At 37.5% G+C, this 18,387-nt stretch overlaps 1 protein-coding gene across 2 annotated transcripts in view; it reads right to left on the bottom strand.

Annotated features, from left to right (window-relative positions):
* The window catches only part of Nell1 (neural EGFL like 1), a 787,071-nt gene that overhangs the window by 305,841 nt on the left and 462,843 nt on the right, over window positions 1-18,387 (bottom strand). For both annotated transcript variants that reach the window (XM_076844271.2, XM_076844272.2), the window contains exon 14: window positions 2,925-3,047. In XM_076844271.2, coding sequence (XP_076700386.1) covers window positions 2,925-3,047 — 123 coding nt within the window. The remainder of the gene's footprint in view (window positions 1-2,924; window positions 3,048-18,387) is intronic.

Here is an 18,387-nt window from a genome sequence, read left to right as displayed (position 1 = left end):
AGCAATCCCCCAAACCCAAAGGCTGAATGTTCTCTCTGATAAGTGGATGTGGTGGTTGGGATGGGAAAAACGGAGGAATTTTGGGCAAAGGGGAGGGACAGGCGGGGAGAGGGGAGGGGGGCAGGAAGGATGGTAGAATGAGATGGATATCATTATCCTAGGTACATATATGACTGCACATATAGTGTGACGCTACATCATGTACAACCAGAAAATCAAAAAGTTGTGCTACAATTATGTACAATGAATCATAATGCAATATGCTGTCATATATACCTAACTAAAATAAATAAAGAAAATTTTTAAAAACTCTTAATAAAAAGAATTAGTTCAAGCTATCAGGCTATCCTTGCCCAATACCTACTGCAAATGTTTCAGTTATAGTGTAGGTGGCAAAGTGAATATCATTTTTACTTTGTATAACTTTCAATAATTTAAAACACATCAGTTTACATTCTCTCAGTAATTTCTTGAATAACATTATTGGATATGCAAAGTGATATTAAACCAATTTTAATATGTAAAAACATGAAAGCCACAACTCACCAGTAATGAAAGCATGTCTAAACCCCAGATTTCCAAGCTCTTTATCCATTCCTTTGACCCCCACCACACTGCTTCCCCAGGCAATATTTATAAAACAGAATTCTCCTTCTTATCAAGGCCAGCATGATTGGCCATGAGAATTGCTATAAGAAAATTATTGTCCTTAATTCATAACTTTCAAGGGAAAATATGTTTCCTCTCAGAGTCTGTTGACTCCAGGAACATTATTTGAGCTCATATTTTACAGAGCTGAACTTTCAAATTCCACAAGGTGAAGCTACCACTTATCACAATGGCAAGAGAGGACATGGCAAAATAAACCCACTGAACAAGGGCAATTAATATTATTTTATGAGGTAACATAATTCTGAGGGGGGAAAAAGCATTAAAATCAAATGCCCATGTTGCTCCTTTGATTTACATCTTTGGTATTCAGGTATCCACAGTGGATTTGTTCATCTGTGGGACTGTATTCATGTTTTTGTGGTTTAGTTTTGCTTTAGAAATATCTTCAATATTCTTCTTTAAAAAACTTAGCACTTGTTTACTTGCCTCATGGAACTTTTTAAAAAGCACACGAATATTTCATGTATAAATCCCCATTGGTAGAGATGCAAATAATATAGAATTCATAACAATAATTGAATGCTTTTTTCACATACCTATTAGTAATAAGGTGAATAGTTTGCCTGTTTCTAGTCTACATACTTATATAAATATGTGTACAGATACTTATAAATATGCAATGATACTGAATGTATTATACTGTTTTATTTTATTTATTTTTCCTTACTTTTTTTCTCAAAAATATATATTGGGAATCATTCGGTCTGCATGTATATGAATTTGGGTGTGCTATCTGTGTGTGTGTGTGTGTGTGTGTGTGTGTGTGTGTCTGTGTACACCTGTGTGTACATAATACATGTGCTTAGAGTTTGAAACCACACATCCTATTTCATCAGTGAACATGCCAAAGTAAATATAAACATTCCATTAATGATGGATATTCTGGTTGTTTCTGATTTTCAGTGAATGAAACAATGCTGCAATAACATCACTGTATGTTAATTTCCTCCTCCTGTGAGTTTATACTTTTCTACAATACATTCAAGAGGTAAAGTTGACGGAATAAAAAAAAATGCCTACTTTGTCAAACTGTTGCCCAAAAAGTTTCATCAATTACTCTCTCAATCATGCATGAAGCTATTGTTTTTACCACACAGTCACCAACACAGACTATAATCTTTTAAAATTCTCCTCCAATCCAATGCATGAATAGGATGATTTAGTCATTGTAAAGAATTTCCTTCGAATTACCAAAATGACATCTCTTCAGAGGAATACTAATAATGTGCCATTGTGTTTGACATAATTACTTAACTTCTTGGTGTCTGAATTTTATTACCTCTAAAATGAGGATGAGGAATAATACCTACCTCATCTGGCATCTCCTGGTTTTCTATTTGTGTTCTTCTTTTTCAAATGATGTTTTGGTCACTTAACACACACTTAATGAGCACCAACAGTGTTCCCAGTCACATTCTAGGTGTGGGGATTATGTGGGGGAACAAGATCAAGTGTTCACTCTCATGGAGCTTATGTACATACATCCTGGTGGGGTGGCAGATAATATAGAGATGCAAACGGATAACATTGTTTCAGGCTGTTTATGATGAAAAAAAATCAAGCAAGGTTTGGGCTAAGAAACTAAGTATACTGTGGTGGATATGGTAGTCAAAAAATATTTCTGTGATGGGTAAATGTGGTAGAGACATGAAGGAGGTGAACTTCAATGCTGAGAGGGGACAGCAATATTCACAGAATATTGGGGAATTAATGTGCTGATGCAGAGAGAATGAGGGTGAGGACAAAGACAGATGGTAGCTAAGAGGAGCCAGGGACAAGATCCTGAGTGCCTCATAAGACAGGAGGAGGAATTTTAATTTTATTTAAATACAGAGGAAAGCCAGAGCACTGGCCTCTGAACTGCTAAACTTTCAGTTAAAAACAAAATTAAATGCTAAGTTTCCTATTCAAGCAGATGCCTCCTGAACTACGTCCACTTGCCCTCGTAGCAGCTCACAACAAAGAAAAGCCTGTATCAGCAATCAGAGATTCTCTCACAAGCACAGATTCTAAAAAGCAAAGCTAAACGGAGTCATCAAGTTGTGGAATCGTGTCCCTCACCTACACCCACAACCCAAAAGCAAGCCTGAGGTATTTTTCTTGTTCTTTCCTGCATTGCCCTTTGCTAGCTGATGGACCAGGAGCAGGAACCCTGGCAGTGTTCAGCCACCAAAGTGGAAAAGAAGATCCGCTGCAGGAACACCAAGATCAGGCAGGGAGGCACACGGCTCGCCTTAAGATGGAAAGCCTACCTTTGCAGATGGTCCCGTTGCCCACGTAGCCTGGTTTGCAGGTACAGCTGTGTCCCTGGACCGTGTTGGTGCAGATGGCATTCTCGTCACAGTTGTGCTGTCCACTTCCACATTCATCGTGCTCTGTCAGTGGGTAGAAGAGAAAGAGACACTTTTTCTTAGGTTGGAATTTCTGGTATCAGAATCTAGCTGGAACTCACCACTAAGAATGACAGTGACTCCCATGAGTGGGGAACCTTACTATGCACCTGTTAGTTTCCACACCTGATGTGTTTGAAGTCTCAGTGACTCTGAAAGATGGATGCTATTATCCCCAATTTGAGGATAAAGAAAAACAGTGTCAGAGCAGTCACATGAAGTCACACAATTGGGAAGCAGTAATCTAAGGCCACAGCTTCTTTCACCTTCTGCAAAGGTTTCCACAGATGCTCCAAGGCAGGGGTTCTCAGCAGGTGGCGATTTTGCACAGCTCCTCTGGAAACAGTTGATAACATCTGACAAGATTTTGGGCTACCTTATTGAGGAAGTGCTACTGGAATCTAGTAGCTAGAGACTGGAGATGCCGATGAGCATCTTACGAAGAACAAGAGAACCCACACAACAAAGAAGTAACCAGTCCAAATATCAACAGTGCCACAGTTGGGACATCTTCCTCCAATTTTCCATGATAAATTGCATGGCTTCTTTAGAACAAAGAGGGTCAAACTGAAGAGGAAGAAGGCCCAGCCAATATACTGTATGTACCAAAGGACATTTACCAACAGGTCTCTTAAAAGGAGTAATGCTTCTCACAGGGGATGTTGGTGAACACAAATGGTGCTGAGTAGGAAAGGGATTTACTCTCAGGACTCATCAATTCTAATTCTCCGTAGGGTGCATAATCTAACCTCAGCGTGGTTTCCCGATATGTGGTGATATTGTTATATAGAGTCAAATAGCTGCAGCATCCTTAATCCATAATGGAGGGAAATGAATCCAACTACAAATGGACTAAAGCAGTTCAAGTCAGACCAAGATATCATGGCTGACTATCCTTTCCTCTTGTAAACAAAACGTTTATAGAGCTATCCAACTGATTTCTATAAACAAGATGGGAAAGTTAACACCCTTTAATATATATCAGTGTGACTTTTTACAAATATGAAGAAGAAAACTCTGGTAATGTCATCAAGTTTATAAAAGGCTATAAAACAGGAATAAAAATTTCAGCTAGAAACATCAGAGAAATACCACTAATCAAACAAAACTTAAAATTGAGCATAGTTTTGATAAGTGAACTGTTAAATCAATATACTAATCAGTTGAAATATCCATTTTCATTAATTTTTTACTTTAAATTTCCTAATGGAATCTAATAATGAAAAAGATTAAATCTCACAAAATAGAGCTGTTTTAGTAACTGATACACAATTGAGGTAAAGCACACACCTGCATCTGATTTGATCTGATACCTAAGATTTTCCAAAAAATATTTTTCCTTTAAGCTTCAAAGACCAACCCAAACTGTCACTGAGAAATGTGCACAGGTCAGAAAGCAGTGAGAAGGGAAGGGAAGATTTATAAGGACACACTTCCAGCCTGTCTAAAGCCACCTCCAGCAAGCCCCAGAAGTAGTATAAACCTGTAGAGGTCAAATCCAATGTACTGACCTATTGGGCACCTAGTATGTACAGGTAAAAACCAGAAATTTTAAGGGACAAAAAAATGTAGGGACATAGGCTTAGAATCCAAAGTTTACAGTCTCCTTGTTTAAATTCTTTTCATAAGCAATTATTAGGGTCTATATTGAGAATACAAAGAGAAGTAGATAAGATCTTAAATCATATGAACTTGTTAATAGGGGCTATCACACATCAATATGTAACTAAACAGGAACACAAGAGGGAAGTGGTGAGTTTTAAGTAGGTGACTTCATATTTTGTCCTACAAACAGGATGTATTTTAAAGAGAAAGAGTGCTCTATTAATAAAGATGCTAGGATAATAGGCATAATTCAGAATAACCTAGGCAAACCAGCATATGTGGTCATGCTAGATAAGAAGAATAGAGATAATCTGAGGCTGCCTCATCTTGAAAAACCAGTTGAAATACTACCTGACAGATTTTTCTCTTCTCATCATTAGAAGGTAGTATTGCAACTGGTCTTTCAAGAATGGTCATGATTTTCTCAGCCAGAGTCGCTCAAGGGCACACAAGGCAGAAGAGCAGAGTGGAGAAAGACACAGTTTTAGGTAACATTCAAAAGCCTGGTGCATCTTTGCCTACCTTCCCTTGACCCCTAGTCCTCTTTCTGATGAGGCAACCTCACGGCTGTCCTGAGAACGATTTCATGCCTACCTCTCTAGCTTTGTCATGCTGCTTCCCTGACCCGAAATACTCTCCCCCAGGGTAGCTGGAATATGTGTGTCCCTGCCTGGCTTCAGATACCCTCAAACCCACACTCTTGTCAAGGAGCCATCTATACACACCTTGAGACCGGGCAAACCTCACCCATCTTGGAGATTTATGAAATTTAATATCTTTACCTTGTTGGAGGCAGTCATATCACAGTATGTTGTAGTATTTGAAAGTTTTAACATTAATGTTTTAATGAACTCATGAACTTTGCAGAGAGAAATTGTGACATAGTTTCTGAAGCCCTCATTTTACCAATTAGTTTTTTATATAATGAGTGGTATTGAACCTAGAATTCCAAGCACTGGAATGAAAATACACACACACACACACACACACACACACACACACACATATTGAATAAACTGAGACAAAAGGATGGTAAACAAGCTTTTCACATCACAAAATTTGTAGATAAGGGAGCTCAGATTTGTAAATCTACATACCAGGTGAATCACCACCTTGCTGAGCAGTTGTTGGAAGTAATCTGAATGTGGCTGAAACTAAACCAGGACATGTGGAAATTATTTCATCATGTCAAAAATGTGGAGGCTCTCTTCTGTGCTTGTTCCAAATTCTCACTGCAATCTCTTACATTCTTCCCAAGAATACAAAACCTATTACTGAATGACAAAGACTACAAAACTTCCATATCTCAGTATCTTTCATCTCACCCAAATTTGCAAAATGACTAGCACCTTCAAAACTGTTTGATGGAGATGGACAAAGAAGACATGATCTCCTTCTAAATATATCAAATTTCTTTCCAGCTGTTGGAAATGCTGCAAAAGGTATAAGACAGGTACTCATGAGAGTTATCATGGAACAGAGGTTAAAAGCACAGATTCTGAACCACCAGCCTTGGTTAGATGGTGCATTTGACAATTACTAGCTATGTGCACTACAGTAAGTTATTTAGTCTCTTTGTGTCTTAATTTCTTCATTGGAAAATATAAATAAACCTGATATTGTTGTGAGGATTAAATTAGCTCATATAGGGAAAACACTCATAGTACACTGCTACTAGTAAGTGCTCCATAAAGGTAAGCTATTTTATTATCACCATTGTATTAATATTATTACCACCACCACCATCACTACAGCCTCCTTCACTAAATTACTCCTCCTCCTCCTACTACTACTACTACTACTACTACTACTATTACTACTACTACCTACTACTACACAATTACTTCTGGGAAGACTTAATTGTCACATGATAGCAAAAAAAGTGGTTGAGAAAACTTTGTCTTTCCTTAACAGGATGTTTTTTTCTGCAGAAAGACTGTGAACACATAGGCAGTTGAAGAAAATTAATTAGGGGCTAGGTTGTGGCTCAGTAGTAGAGTGCTTGCCTAGCATGTGTGAGGCCCTGAGTTCGATCCTCAGTACCACATAAAAATAAATAAAAAAAATAAAGTTTAAAAAAAGAAAATTAAATTAGAATCTCTTTGAAAGTCCAAAGAAATATTAGCTTAGGGTCAATTATGGTCCCTAGGAAACAAGACTATAGATTGGGAATGTGAAGAATGTGAATCTAGAACTGTACAGCCTGAGTCTGGTTTTAGTATACCTGGAAGATCCAAACTCTCACGTGGATAACGACTGTGGCAGCAAGCTGTCTCTCCAATACGTATCCTTGCCCCCGCTAACATTTGAGCACTCATTAAGCACAGGCATTATCACATACTTACTTTTTCTTGCCTTCTCCTTTCTATTCCATGGTATATGTCAGAAGGACTCTAACTTTTCCACATCTGTCACTGTGACACCATATAAACAGGATGTATTTTAAAGAGAAAGAGTGTTCTATTAATAAAGATGTTAGGATAATAGTCATAATTCAGAATAACCTACGCAAACCAGCATGTGTGGTCATTGTCAATCAACATGTTGTTTTCCTTAGTGAACTAGTTAGGACCCAACCCCCACCAAACAGGTGCTGCATGTGTGGCTCCAAATGTCCCACGTGTGAGGTCTAGATAATCCCTCATGTATACATACCTTACAAAATTGTTGCAGCTACCCCCATGTCACACTCTCCTTGTATTTGCATTCAGTTAACACTCTTCTATACCTGTTCACCCTCAGCAATCATCTCCTGTCAAACACTAATCTGTTCTCCACCCCTACAGTTTATCATTTAGAGAATGTTATATAAATGGAATTATACAGGAAGTCAATTTTGAGATTTTTGACTCTTTTCACTAAGCATAATGTCTTTGAATTCAATACAAATTGTTCTATATGTTAACAGTCCGTTCCTTCTTATTCCATTGTTCAAGGTACTAAAATTTATTCAATCACTCACACAATGAAGGACATTTGAATTGCTTCCTGTATTTTGCTATTATGAATAAAGTTGCTGTGAACATCTGTGCACAGGTTTCAGTGTGAACATATGTTTTTAGTGTTCTGGGATAAATGCCCAAGAGTGTACTTGCAGGATCATCTGCTAAGCACATGTTTAGTTTTGTAAGAAAGTGCCAAACAAATTTCCAAAGTGGCTGTACTACTTTACATTGCCATCAACAATGTACAAGTGGTCTGTTTTTTCCTCATCCTTGCCAGAATTTCATGTTGTCACTAGTTTTTATTTTAGCTATTTTGATAGATATGTAATAATACTACATCATGACTTTACTGTGCATTTTGCTAGCATCTAATGATCTTGAACTTCTTTCCACATGTTCATTTGCCATCTGCATATACTCGTTGGTACATATCTATTCTCTTTTTGCTTATTGATAAACTTGACTGTTTTATATTGTTGAGTTTGAGAAATTTTAATATTTTCTAGATATATCTTTTATAGATACGTGGTTTGCCAATATTTCCTCATGTCTCTAGCTTGTATTTTTATCCTCTTAGCAGAATCTTTTCACAATGCAAAAGGTTTTAATAAATTTCAAGGGACCTTTTTTTCTTTAATGTTAAGTACTTTTAGTGTGATATGTAAGAACCCTTGGTCTATCCCCTAGGTTCCAAAAATTTCTCCTATTTTTTAACAGTTTTATAGTTTTGCATATTGTATTTAAGCTGATGGTTCTTTTATATTTAATTTTTGTGTAAGGTGTAAGGCTTAGGTTGAAATTTGTTTTCCATGGGGGTGATATGCATGTCCACATTCACCAGTTCTATTTGTTGAAAAGTCTATTTTTCTCATTTGAATGGCCTTTATATCTCTGTCAAAACCAATTAGTTATGTTTGTATTGGTCTGTTTCTAGCTCCTCTATTCTGTTCCATTAATCTATGTGTTTATTCCTCTGCCCATACCACACTGTCTTGATTACTTTATCTATTTAGAAAGTCTAAATATCTGGTACAGTGATTTTCCCACTTTATTTCTCTTCTTCAAAACTGTTTTAGTCATTCTAGTTCCTAAGACTTACTACATAAAGTTTAGATTAAGTTTGTTGGGATTTTGATAGAGAATTGTGCAAAACTTATAGATCTATTTGGGAAAAACTGACATCTTTTCTTTACTGTATCTTCCAATCCATGAACCCAGTATGTCTTCCTATTTACTCAGATATTCCTTGGTTTCCTTCATTAATGCTTTGCAACTTTCAGCATATAGATCCTGTTTATGTTTGCTAGGCTTATAGCTAGGTATATCATTTTATTTTGGAACTTGTATGTGATACAATGCATTTAATTTTGGTTTCTATCTATTTGTTGCTTATATAGAGAAATATAATTTTTGTGCATTGATCTTGTAGCTTGTGATCTGGCTGAATTTGTTTATTATCTTTATAATATTTTTTGTGAATTTCTTAGGATTCTCTACATACATAGTTTTGTCGTCTATAAATAAAATTGCCTTATTTCTTCCTTTCCAATCTGCAGGCATTTTAAGCCTTCCAGGGCTACACTGCACAAGAGTGATGAAAGCGAATGTCATGGCCCTATTGCCAATCTTAGGGCAACAGCACTCAGTCTTTTACCAGTGTTAGATGGAGGTCGAAGTTTAGCTTCCTGCTGGGCCACATGGACAGTGGAGTTGGAAGAAAGCAGAAGTCAAGGAGCCTCACCTTGCACTGCCTTCCTGAGTTTCCATGCTATTGGGTAGGAGAAGTTGCTCAGAGCCCTACTGAACCCTAAGGCCATTGCTCCAGTAGAGAAAGCAGAGACCTGACAGAGGGAGTTGGCTTCCCTGGAGCTTCTGTTGCCTGTGCTTTCTGGCATTTTCAGGTTGCAGGTTTCTTCAGTGTCCCACCCAGGATATGTCAGAGGCCAAAAAAAAAAAAAAAAAAAAAAAAAAAAAAAAGCTCAGAGGACTCACAGCCTGTTGCTGCTAAAGACCCAAGTTCCCTATACAGTCCATCTTCTTTTTACCTTTAAGAGTCTTCCTGAGCTACGTCCAGGGTATTTTTAGAGGGTAGATCTAGGAGGAACGGAACTACTCCATCTCAACTTTAACCAAAAGTCTCTATTACATTTAAAAAGAAACACTTTCTTCCTCCTCCTCCTTTCCTTTTCTCAATAGCACTAATAATTGGGATTTTTCAAAAATAATCTTTATGAAGCACATACTGTAGGAACTAGATACTGCTGGACAGTATCATATCATCCACATCAGTTAAGCATTATTATCATCCCTATTTTCTAAATGAAGAAACAGGTACAGAAAGGTTGTAAGTGTTCTAAGTTTATAGGATGGTAGGTTTAAATCAAGCTAGTCACTATAAAACCATGGCAGAAGAAACATAGCCATACAGATGTTCTCATTCTTGAAACCTCCTTTTCTCTTGACCCTTTGTACTCAACCTATCACCAAGCCTTGTAGAGCTTTCTCTCCAGTTATCTCTCCACTTCATCCCCACAGCTCCTTCTCCACTGCCATCACTCTCCCACCCACCACCATCTCTCATTTGAGCCATGGCTATTCCTCCCCAATGTCTCTGCTCCCATCCACTATGGCCCACCTTCAATATATCCTTCAAACTGCACTTACATCAGTCTCTTAGGAATTCAACCCTGTTAAAACGCTTCAATGTTCTTAAGATGAAGACAAAGGTGTTTAATGAAATCTTCAAGGACCAGCAGGGTCTTGCTCCCACCTCACACCCAGCAGAATTTTGTTTCATTCCCACTCTATTTAAAAAAAAAATTTACTTGCTGCTTTTAGAGATACATAACAGTAAAGTGTATTCTGATATATTTGCCTGTTCTTTTCCAACCACGCTGGCTTTGTCTCCTTCAGAAGGTCCTTGTTCCTCCTCGTCACAGGCTTCTCCCTGTGATCTTCTCCTTCCAACCTAGATAGCATGGGCTAATCCTTGAGATCCCAACCAAGTCGTCACCTCATCAGAGAAAGAAGGCTGGATTTCCTGGACTGACGCCACTTTCCCTGTAACATTTTCACATCATACCCAGCATTTCTCCTTCATAGGGCTAATCACAATTATGATTCTACATGGATCCGTGTCATTGGTATATTATGAATGTTTTCCTTCCTTACTACAGCACAAATCTCTTGGAAATAGAAATCATAGATTTTTTTTTTTTTTTTTACATTATCCCCAGTCCCTAGCAGAGGTGCTAAAATTTAAGTGTCTAATACAAACAGCTATTTATAAAGGAAAGGAAGGAAGGAAAGGCAGGAGGTAGGGAGAAGGAAGGACAGAGATAAAAGGAATGTATAATTATCTTTGACATCAAAAGCTGCAGAGAGGTCAAGGAGAATTAAGACAAGAAAAGGTAATTGAATCAGGCAGCTGTTGGCAACTCAGAAGGGAAGAGCTTAAAAATGAAACTCAGCTGGTAGTGACATGTTGGTATACTTATTTTTCATAATGACTTTGTGGGAGGTGGAGAAATGGATGAGCTTTCAGGAGCTCTCTTTGAGGCAGAGCTTTTCTTTCACAAAGTATTGCCCATTGACTGGGAGAAAGTATTTGCCCATCATATATCTGATAAGTAATTTGAAAATAAGATATATAAAGAATTCCTTACAATTCAATAATAAAAAAGTAATCCAATTTTAGAATGAGCAATATATTTAAATAGAGATTTTTCTGAAATAAAATAAATATCAAAAAAGCACATGAAATGCTCAATATCATTAGTAACTAGGAAAATTTAAAAAATGGAATATTAATTCACAACTACTAGAATAACTGTAATCAAAATGACAGATAATAACAAGTTGGCAAGAACGTGGAGAAATTGGATCCCTTGCAAGTTTCTAGTTGTGAGTATAATATAGTTCATTTATTTTGGAAATTAATTTGGCAGTTTCTCAAACTATTAAACATAAGATTATCATATGACCCAGAAATTCTCTTCTAGGTATAAATCCAGAAGAAATGAAGACTTATGTCCACACAAAACTTGCACACAAATGTTCACAGCAGCATTATTCATAATAGCCAAAAGGCAAAAACAACCCAAATGTCCATCAATTGATGAGTGAATAAGGAAGATGTGATATAGTTACACAATGGAATGCTATTTAGCAATAATATTGCTGGAATGGAATAGATAGATGCTGCAAAATGTATGATGGATGGGTTTCAAAATCATTACATCAAAGGAAAGAGGCAGTCATAAAAGAACACATGTATGATCCATTTTATAAAAATGCCTAAAATGGGCAAACTTATGGAGACAGAAGATAGATTAACAGTTATGTAAGGCAAAGCCCATTGTAATGGAGAAATAACTATTAATGGATATCAGTTTTTTATCAGAGGTGTTAGAAATTTTATAAAATTAGATTATGAAAATGGTTTTGCAATTCTTAAAATATACCTTCAACTATTCAATTCTATACTTTAAGGGAGTGAACTTTATCCTTTGCAAAATATACCTCAATAAAGCTATTACAGAGAAAATTCTGAAACAAATGAACACATTTATTTCTTTATCCATATTTCAAGAAGGGATGTCAAAACTCATTAGAGGATAAACTTGTATGAAATGTTCCTCCAAGAATGGAGATTAGAAATTTTAGTTATTCTGCTAATATCCTGGAGACATGCCATATTTCCTTAATTGAAAAACACCACTTCTTCCATGTTAATGACAAGGAGAGAAGTATTTCAGTATGATAAACAAATGCATCAATTATAACACAATTCTCAGTTTCCTAAATGTAAAATTTGAAAATCTATGCTTTAGGCTCAAGGACATAGGTTATTTATAATGTAACACAGTTATTGACTTCAAGCAACATTTTTCTTAGTCAAAATAAATACAGTTCATTTCCCTATGTGCCAGAATGGACAACTAATCTCATATGGGGGTTTTTTATGCAGAAGGATCCCATTATGGTTCTTGACATCTAAAACAACAGTTTTGGGGAGGGCTGTCCAATTCTTTTATTTGTTTTAATTAATTATGACAGTAGAATGCAATTCGATATATCATATATAGATGGGATATAGTTTCTCATTTTTCTGGGCATGCATGTTGTAGAACCATATTGGCCGTGCAGTCCCATATACACATAAAGTAATAATGTCTGTTTCATTCTACTATTATTCCTATCCCCACATCCCTCCTCTTCCCTCCCTCCACTTCCCTCTACCTAATCTAAGGTAATGCTATTCTTTCTCAAAATTTTTTATGGTTTTTATTGGTACATGGTTTAGAAACAAGATGGCCTCCAAAAGCTCATTGTGACACAATGCAAGAGGGTTCAGAGGTGAGAATGATTGGGTTATGGGAGCCTTAACCTAATCAATGCATTAATTCACTGATAGGGATTAACTGGGTGGTGAATGAAAAGTAGGTAGGGTATGGCTAGAGTAGGTGAGTCACTGGGAGCGTACCTCTGGGACATATATTTTTGTCTCTGGAGAATGGAGCTCTCTCCCTCTGCTTCCTGGTGCCATGTCCCCAGCTGCTCCTCTCTGTCATACATCATGATGTTCTCTGCCTTATCTCAGGCATCAAGGAATGGAATCTGCCAACTTTGCACTAAGACCCCTGAATCCATGAGCTCCCAAATAAACGTTTCCACCTCTAATTATTCTTGTCAGGCATTATTGGTCACAGCAGCAAAATTATAATTACATATAACAGTGGGATTCATGGTGACATATTCATATATGCATATGATCCTATCAATCCCATTCTCTAGTACCTCCTCTGTTCTATAGTCCTCCCCCCGCCCATGTCTTCTTCCTACTCTACTGGTCTCTCATATATTATTATTTTTTAATTAGGACATTATAATTATATATAAAGTGGGATTCACTGTGGTAGATTCATACATGGACATAGCAAAATTCGGTTGATTTTTGCTACTCAGTACTACCTCATTTTCTACCTCTTAGTACTCTTCCTCAACTTTATTGGTCTCTCTCCTATTTTCATGATCTCTTTTTTTTCATTCTTTTTTCTCTCTAGCTTCCACATATAAGAAAACATTTGACCCTTGATTTTCTGCATCTGGCTTATTTCACTTGGCTTGATGTTCTCTAGCTCTATCTATTTTCTAGCAAATGCTGCACTTGCATTACTCTTTATGGTTGAGTAAAACTCCATTGTGTATATATACCACATTTTCTTTACCCATTTGTCTGTTGATGGACACCTAGACTGATTCCATAAATTAAATATTGGGAATCTCATACTGGTAATTACCCTAGCCAAAAAAAAAAAAAATCTGGAGCTTATAAGCCCTGCTGTTTCTTAGTCCTGAGATCTTTGCCAATAGAAAGGACCTGAGTTTTGGGGTAGATAACAAATTAATGTATCTTTGGTGGAATAGTCCCCATTCTGGGAGGATGTCACTCTCAAAACCTTAGGTCTCTATCTTTCCTCTACGGGCAGCAGCTTTATAATCTTGACATCCACCTTTAAATCTCAGCTCCCGGGCTGGGGATGTGGCTCAAGCGGTAGCACGCTCACCTGGCATGCATGCGGCCCAGGTTAGATCCTCAGCACCACATACAAACAAAGATGTGGTGTCCGCCGAAAACTAAAAAATAAATATTAAAATTCTCTCTCTCTCTCTCTCTCTCTCTCTCTCTCTCTCTCTCTCTCTCAATATATATATATATATATATATATATATATATATATATATATTAAAAAAAACTCAGCTTCCTCTGGGAGAGGTAGCCTCCTTGCAAATGTGTGTTAAGATTGCATCAATAACAGAATCTTTGGGTCTCCAGAATTGCAGGTTGTGCTTGTCAGAGCCCTAAGGAGGGTGATGAGGAAAACAGATATGACAGTAGGGTTGCAGAGAAGGAAGGGGGTTAAAAGTGTAGCAAAGAACTCACCCTCATCCTTTCTAACTCCCCTATAGCAGTGAGAAACACAACCCGAATTAGTAATTCCATTAAATGCTTTTTTACTTGGATAGATGACCTAAACTACTAAATATGGCCAATTACATACAATGTATAACATTTATATGTGATATTTGAGCATATATAGAAAAGTCTATAAAATGTATGTTAAACTATTATTGATTTGCATTGGATACTTAGATAGAGGATACTTATACTATTTATTTTATTCACTTTGTTCTGAAATATATACAATCAACTTGCATATTTTATTACTAAACAATATAATTTCAAAGTGTTTCTTCTTGGTGGGGCTTGGTGGGGGGTGGTTAAGGAAAAAGAAAATAAATTACAGATGTAGCCAATATTCCATGGGAAGACACAAAAATTTGGAGCTGATAGACCTGGATGAAAATCCCAACACATGGGAGGTTCAAGACATTCTGTCTTCTCTGTGTGTTAAATGCAGAAATGATACCATGACTTAAAATTTAAAAAAAAAAATTGATTTAGTCTTTTTTCCTTCTATCCAAAGAGATTCTACTAAAGAACAAACGTTCAAGAAACATTTATATAATGAAAGTTCTTAGGAATAAACTTGGTAAAGTGTCTGGCCTTATTTGGTAGCATCTAGTAGGTGATTTCTAAGGACAGAGGCTATTATTACCACCACTATCATCATTATCAACCTCGAATTCAGAGTCATCACAGTGTGCCTTGGACTCTTATCCGCAAATCCTTTCTCAGTAGTTCTAGGAAGATTTTATTAGGGTTTGTGTTATTTTCTTCTATGGCCCCCAGGCTCCTGGACCTCATGGCATCCTGGAAAATATAAGAACCTGGTTCCAATTCCAAATTGCTCACTTTATGATCTTACCAAGCAATCTAATGTCTCTGAGCCTCAGTGTTGTCATGCAAAATTGTGAGCAATAAGATCCATCATACAGAGGTGCTGGAAAGATTAACTTAGAGAACATACAAAAGTATCTAGCAATACACCAGGCAAGAAATATGGATTCAGTAAATGTTAGTTTTGTTCCACAGGGATAATTTAGAAATGCATCATTAAACTACAAAATTAATGAATAGCTGAACTGTGCTTCAATGCATTGGGATTTCTTTTAAAATGCCTAGTACAACAGGAATATTCACTACTAGCATAAAAGAAAGAAGCAAAACTGTTTGTTAGACTTTGGTTTCATGTAATGGTCACAGAAGCATCCCCAAAGTGACCCTTTTTTCTGAAGCCTTTTATCTCTTTACTGTGAAGAAACTGACTTATTATTTTTTTTTTCCTTTCTTTCCTCCTCCTCTTTTCTTCCCACCCTACCCCCACCACAACTACCTAGAGAAATTCTGAGAAGAATGTCTAAAAGTGAAACATGGCAAGAAAAATAATGCTGGGTTAATGTTTTCCTTTATCACAGAAGTTTGCCTTCTCCTTCAGGGATTCTCAGTATAAATGTATTGTTCTTTCCCTTTCTGGAAAAAAAAAAAAAGGTGGAAGTGCAGAAAAACAAAAGGAACTTGAGAGAAAGACTGGCAACGGGGAAAGTCTGTTTTCCTCCCCCTTCATCACCCATCATGACTCCTAGTCCAGGTTCTCTGAAGCTCGGTTGACTATGAGATTCCAAAGAAAAGGGTAATAAAATCAAAGGGAAGCACAGAAACTTGAAAATGTGCTATTCCCACTTAAATGCTTTTTAAAAAAAACATATCCTTTCATTTCTGTTGAATTTTTTCTCCAAACTCAACTGTAGTTGACTGAAAAGCTCCCCCCACCCCAAACACGCACCAAATTATTTTCACCAGGAATCTTGGTCTGAACCTATATTTGGAATAGGTTCTTTGCAGATATTATCATGAGGCCATTCTGGATTAGAGTGGTATCTAAATTCAACGACCAGTTTCCTTATAAGAAGAAGAGACACATAGAGCCAGAAGGGGCAAGAACGAGTTCACTCCCAGGACCTTTGAAGACAGCCCAGATCACTGACCCTCTGATGTGGGATTCTGGACTTACAAAATTGTGTGAGAAAGTTTCTGTTGTTTTTAAGCTCCTTACTATGTGGCAACCTGTTACAGCTGCCCTAGGAAACCAACAATCAAACTCGCGTATAATTTTTATACCATAAGGTATTGAGCTGGCAGTGGAGGGATTAAGTTCCATGTCCTTGACTGTTTCCTAGAAAAGAGGCCCTAACAGATAAAGGGAAAGGAAAACAGGATATTTGAAGAATTATGGTTGTAGAGATACATACCGCACCAACATGAAGCAGGCATAAGATTCTGTTAAGTCTCTTACTTCTGAGCCGTAATATCCTTCTCATTAAACCAAAGAAAAAGAAGACAAAATTACAGGGAAACACAGAAACCTGAAAAGTATTATTCCTATGACCATGATTTTGAACACATCCCTTCAATTCTACTCAATTCATCTTCCATACCCAATTGTAGTTACTTGAATAGTAACTACTATTGCTACTGCCTATCCTGTTGAGGAGTTAGAGCATGAGGAAAACAACAATCTGAGAAGTTGACACAGAGCCCAACTCTTTGTATATGCTCAATAAATGTCATTTTTTTTCTTTTTAACCAGCTAAGCTCAGACTACAAGAACTAGAAAACTGGGAAAGACAATGCCTAGCTGACAACCAAAGACAAGACCACCCAGGAAACATAAATGCAGCTATTTATTGAGGTTGAAAGAATCTTAAAAGATTCATCTCTGCTGCCTCAGCTTTCTTACAAGCTTTTCTGGAAATCTGTTTTTTTGGTTTGTGTTTGTTTGGTACCTAAGCATTGGTTTGAAATGTGTATTTTTTAAAAAAGTTCAGGGGCTGGGGTACAGTTGAATGCTATTGGCATGTGTAAGGCCTTAGAATCTCTGGTTTTGATTCCACGCTACTAGAAAAAAAGAAAAAAAAAAGCAAAAGAAGAGGAGGAGGTGGAGTAGGGAGAGGAGAGGGAGAGGAAAGAGAAGAGAGGAGAGGAAGAGAGGAGGAGGAGGGGAGGGGAAAGAAGAGAAGAGGAGGGAAGGAGAGAGGTGAAGGGAAGGAAGGGGAGGGAAGTCAAATCAAGTGCCTGGAGTGCAGACAGGCACTAGCTAGTCTCAGCCATGTGGCCTGGGCAGGGTCAGGGGACGTGACTCCTCCTTCTTGGTTGAGTACTCCTAAGTTGTTGCCATGTTTCTTGGTTACTGGCAGAATCCACCTACAAAGCTGGATAGAGGCCCAGTGGATATAACATAAATGTGCTAGGATGGTTTGTGATTAATTTCCTCCACGAATGAAGGAGGAGGAGGAGAAAGAGGAGGAGGAAGAGGAGAAGGAGGAGGAGGAGGAGGAGGAAGAAAAATACAGTGTGACTCCATAACTTTGTGGCCTTCTCTGTTCCCTTGGGTGCCTTATTTTCCCTCTAGGCAAGACATGTGAAAAGAACAGATAAAAACCTGACTTTCACACTGAATTAGGCCCAGGAAATACAATGGCAAAGAGAAACGCGGACCCTACCCTCATAGATCCTATAATCTAGAGACAAAAAGCAGTCATTCTAGTCCCAGATGATAAATGCTAGGACAGGAGGTAAGGAGGAGCCTTAATGATACCCAGCAGGGAGAGCACAATTCAGGCAAGGTGTTAGAAAAGACTTTATGGTGGAAGTGACATTTAACGAAAGGATTAAATGGCAGTTAGCCAAGCAGACTGAGGTAGGGGTTGCACTTTGAAGAGAAAGAGTGAGTCATGACCGCAAGGTGACAGATCTATGAAAACCTGGGATCAAAATGCAAAACATCTTTAGGACAGGGTAAATTTTATGA

The sequence above is a fragment of the Callospermophilus lateralis genome, chromosome 2 (assembly GCF_048772815.1).
Source record: "Callospermophilus lateralis isolate mCalLat2 chromosome 2, mCalLat2.hap1, whole genome shotgun sequence".
NCBI lineage: Eukaryota > Metazoa > Chordata > Mammalia > Rodentia > Sciuridae > Callospermophilus > Callospermophilus lateralis.
Note: the sequence above shows the minus strand (reverse complement) of the source record. Positions and strands in the feature narration are given on the sequence as shown.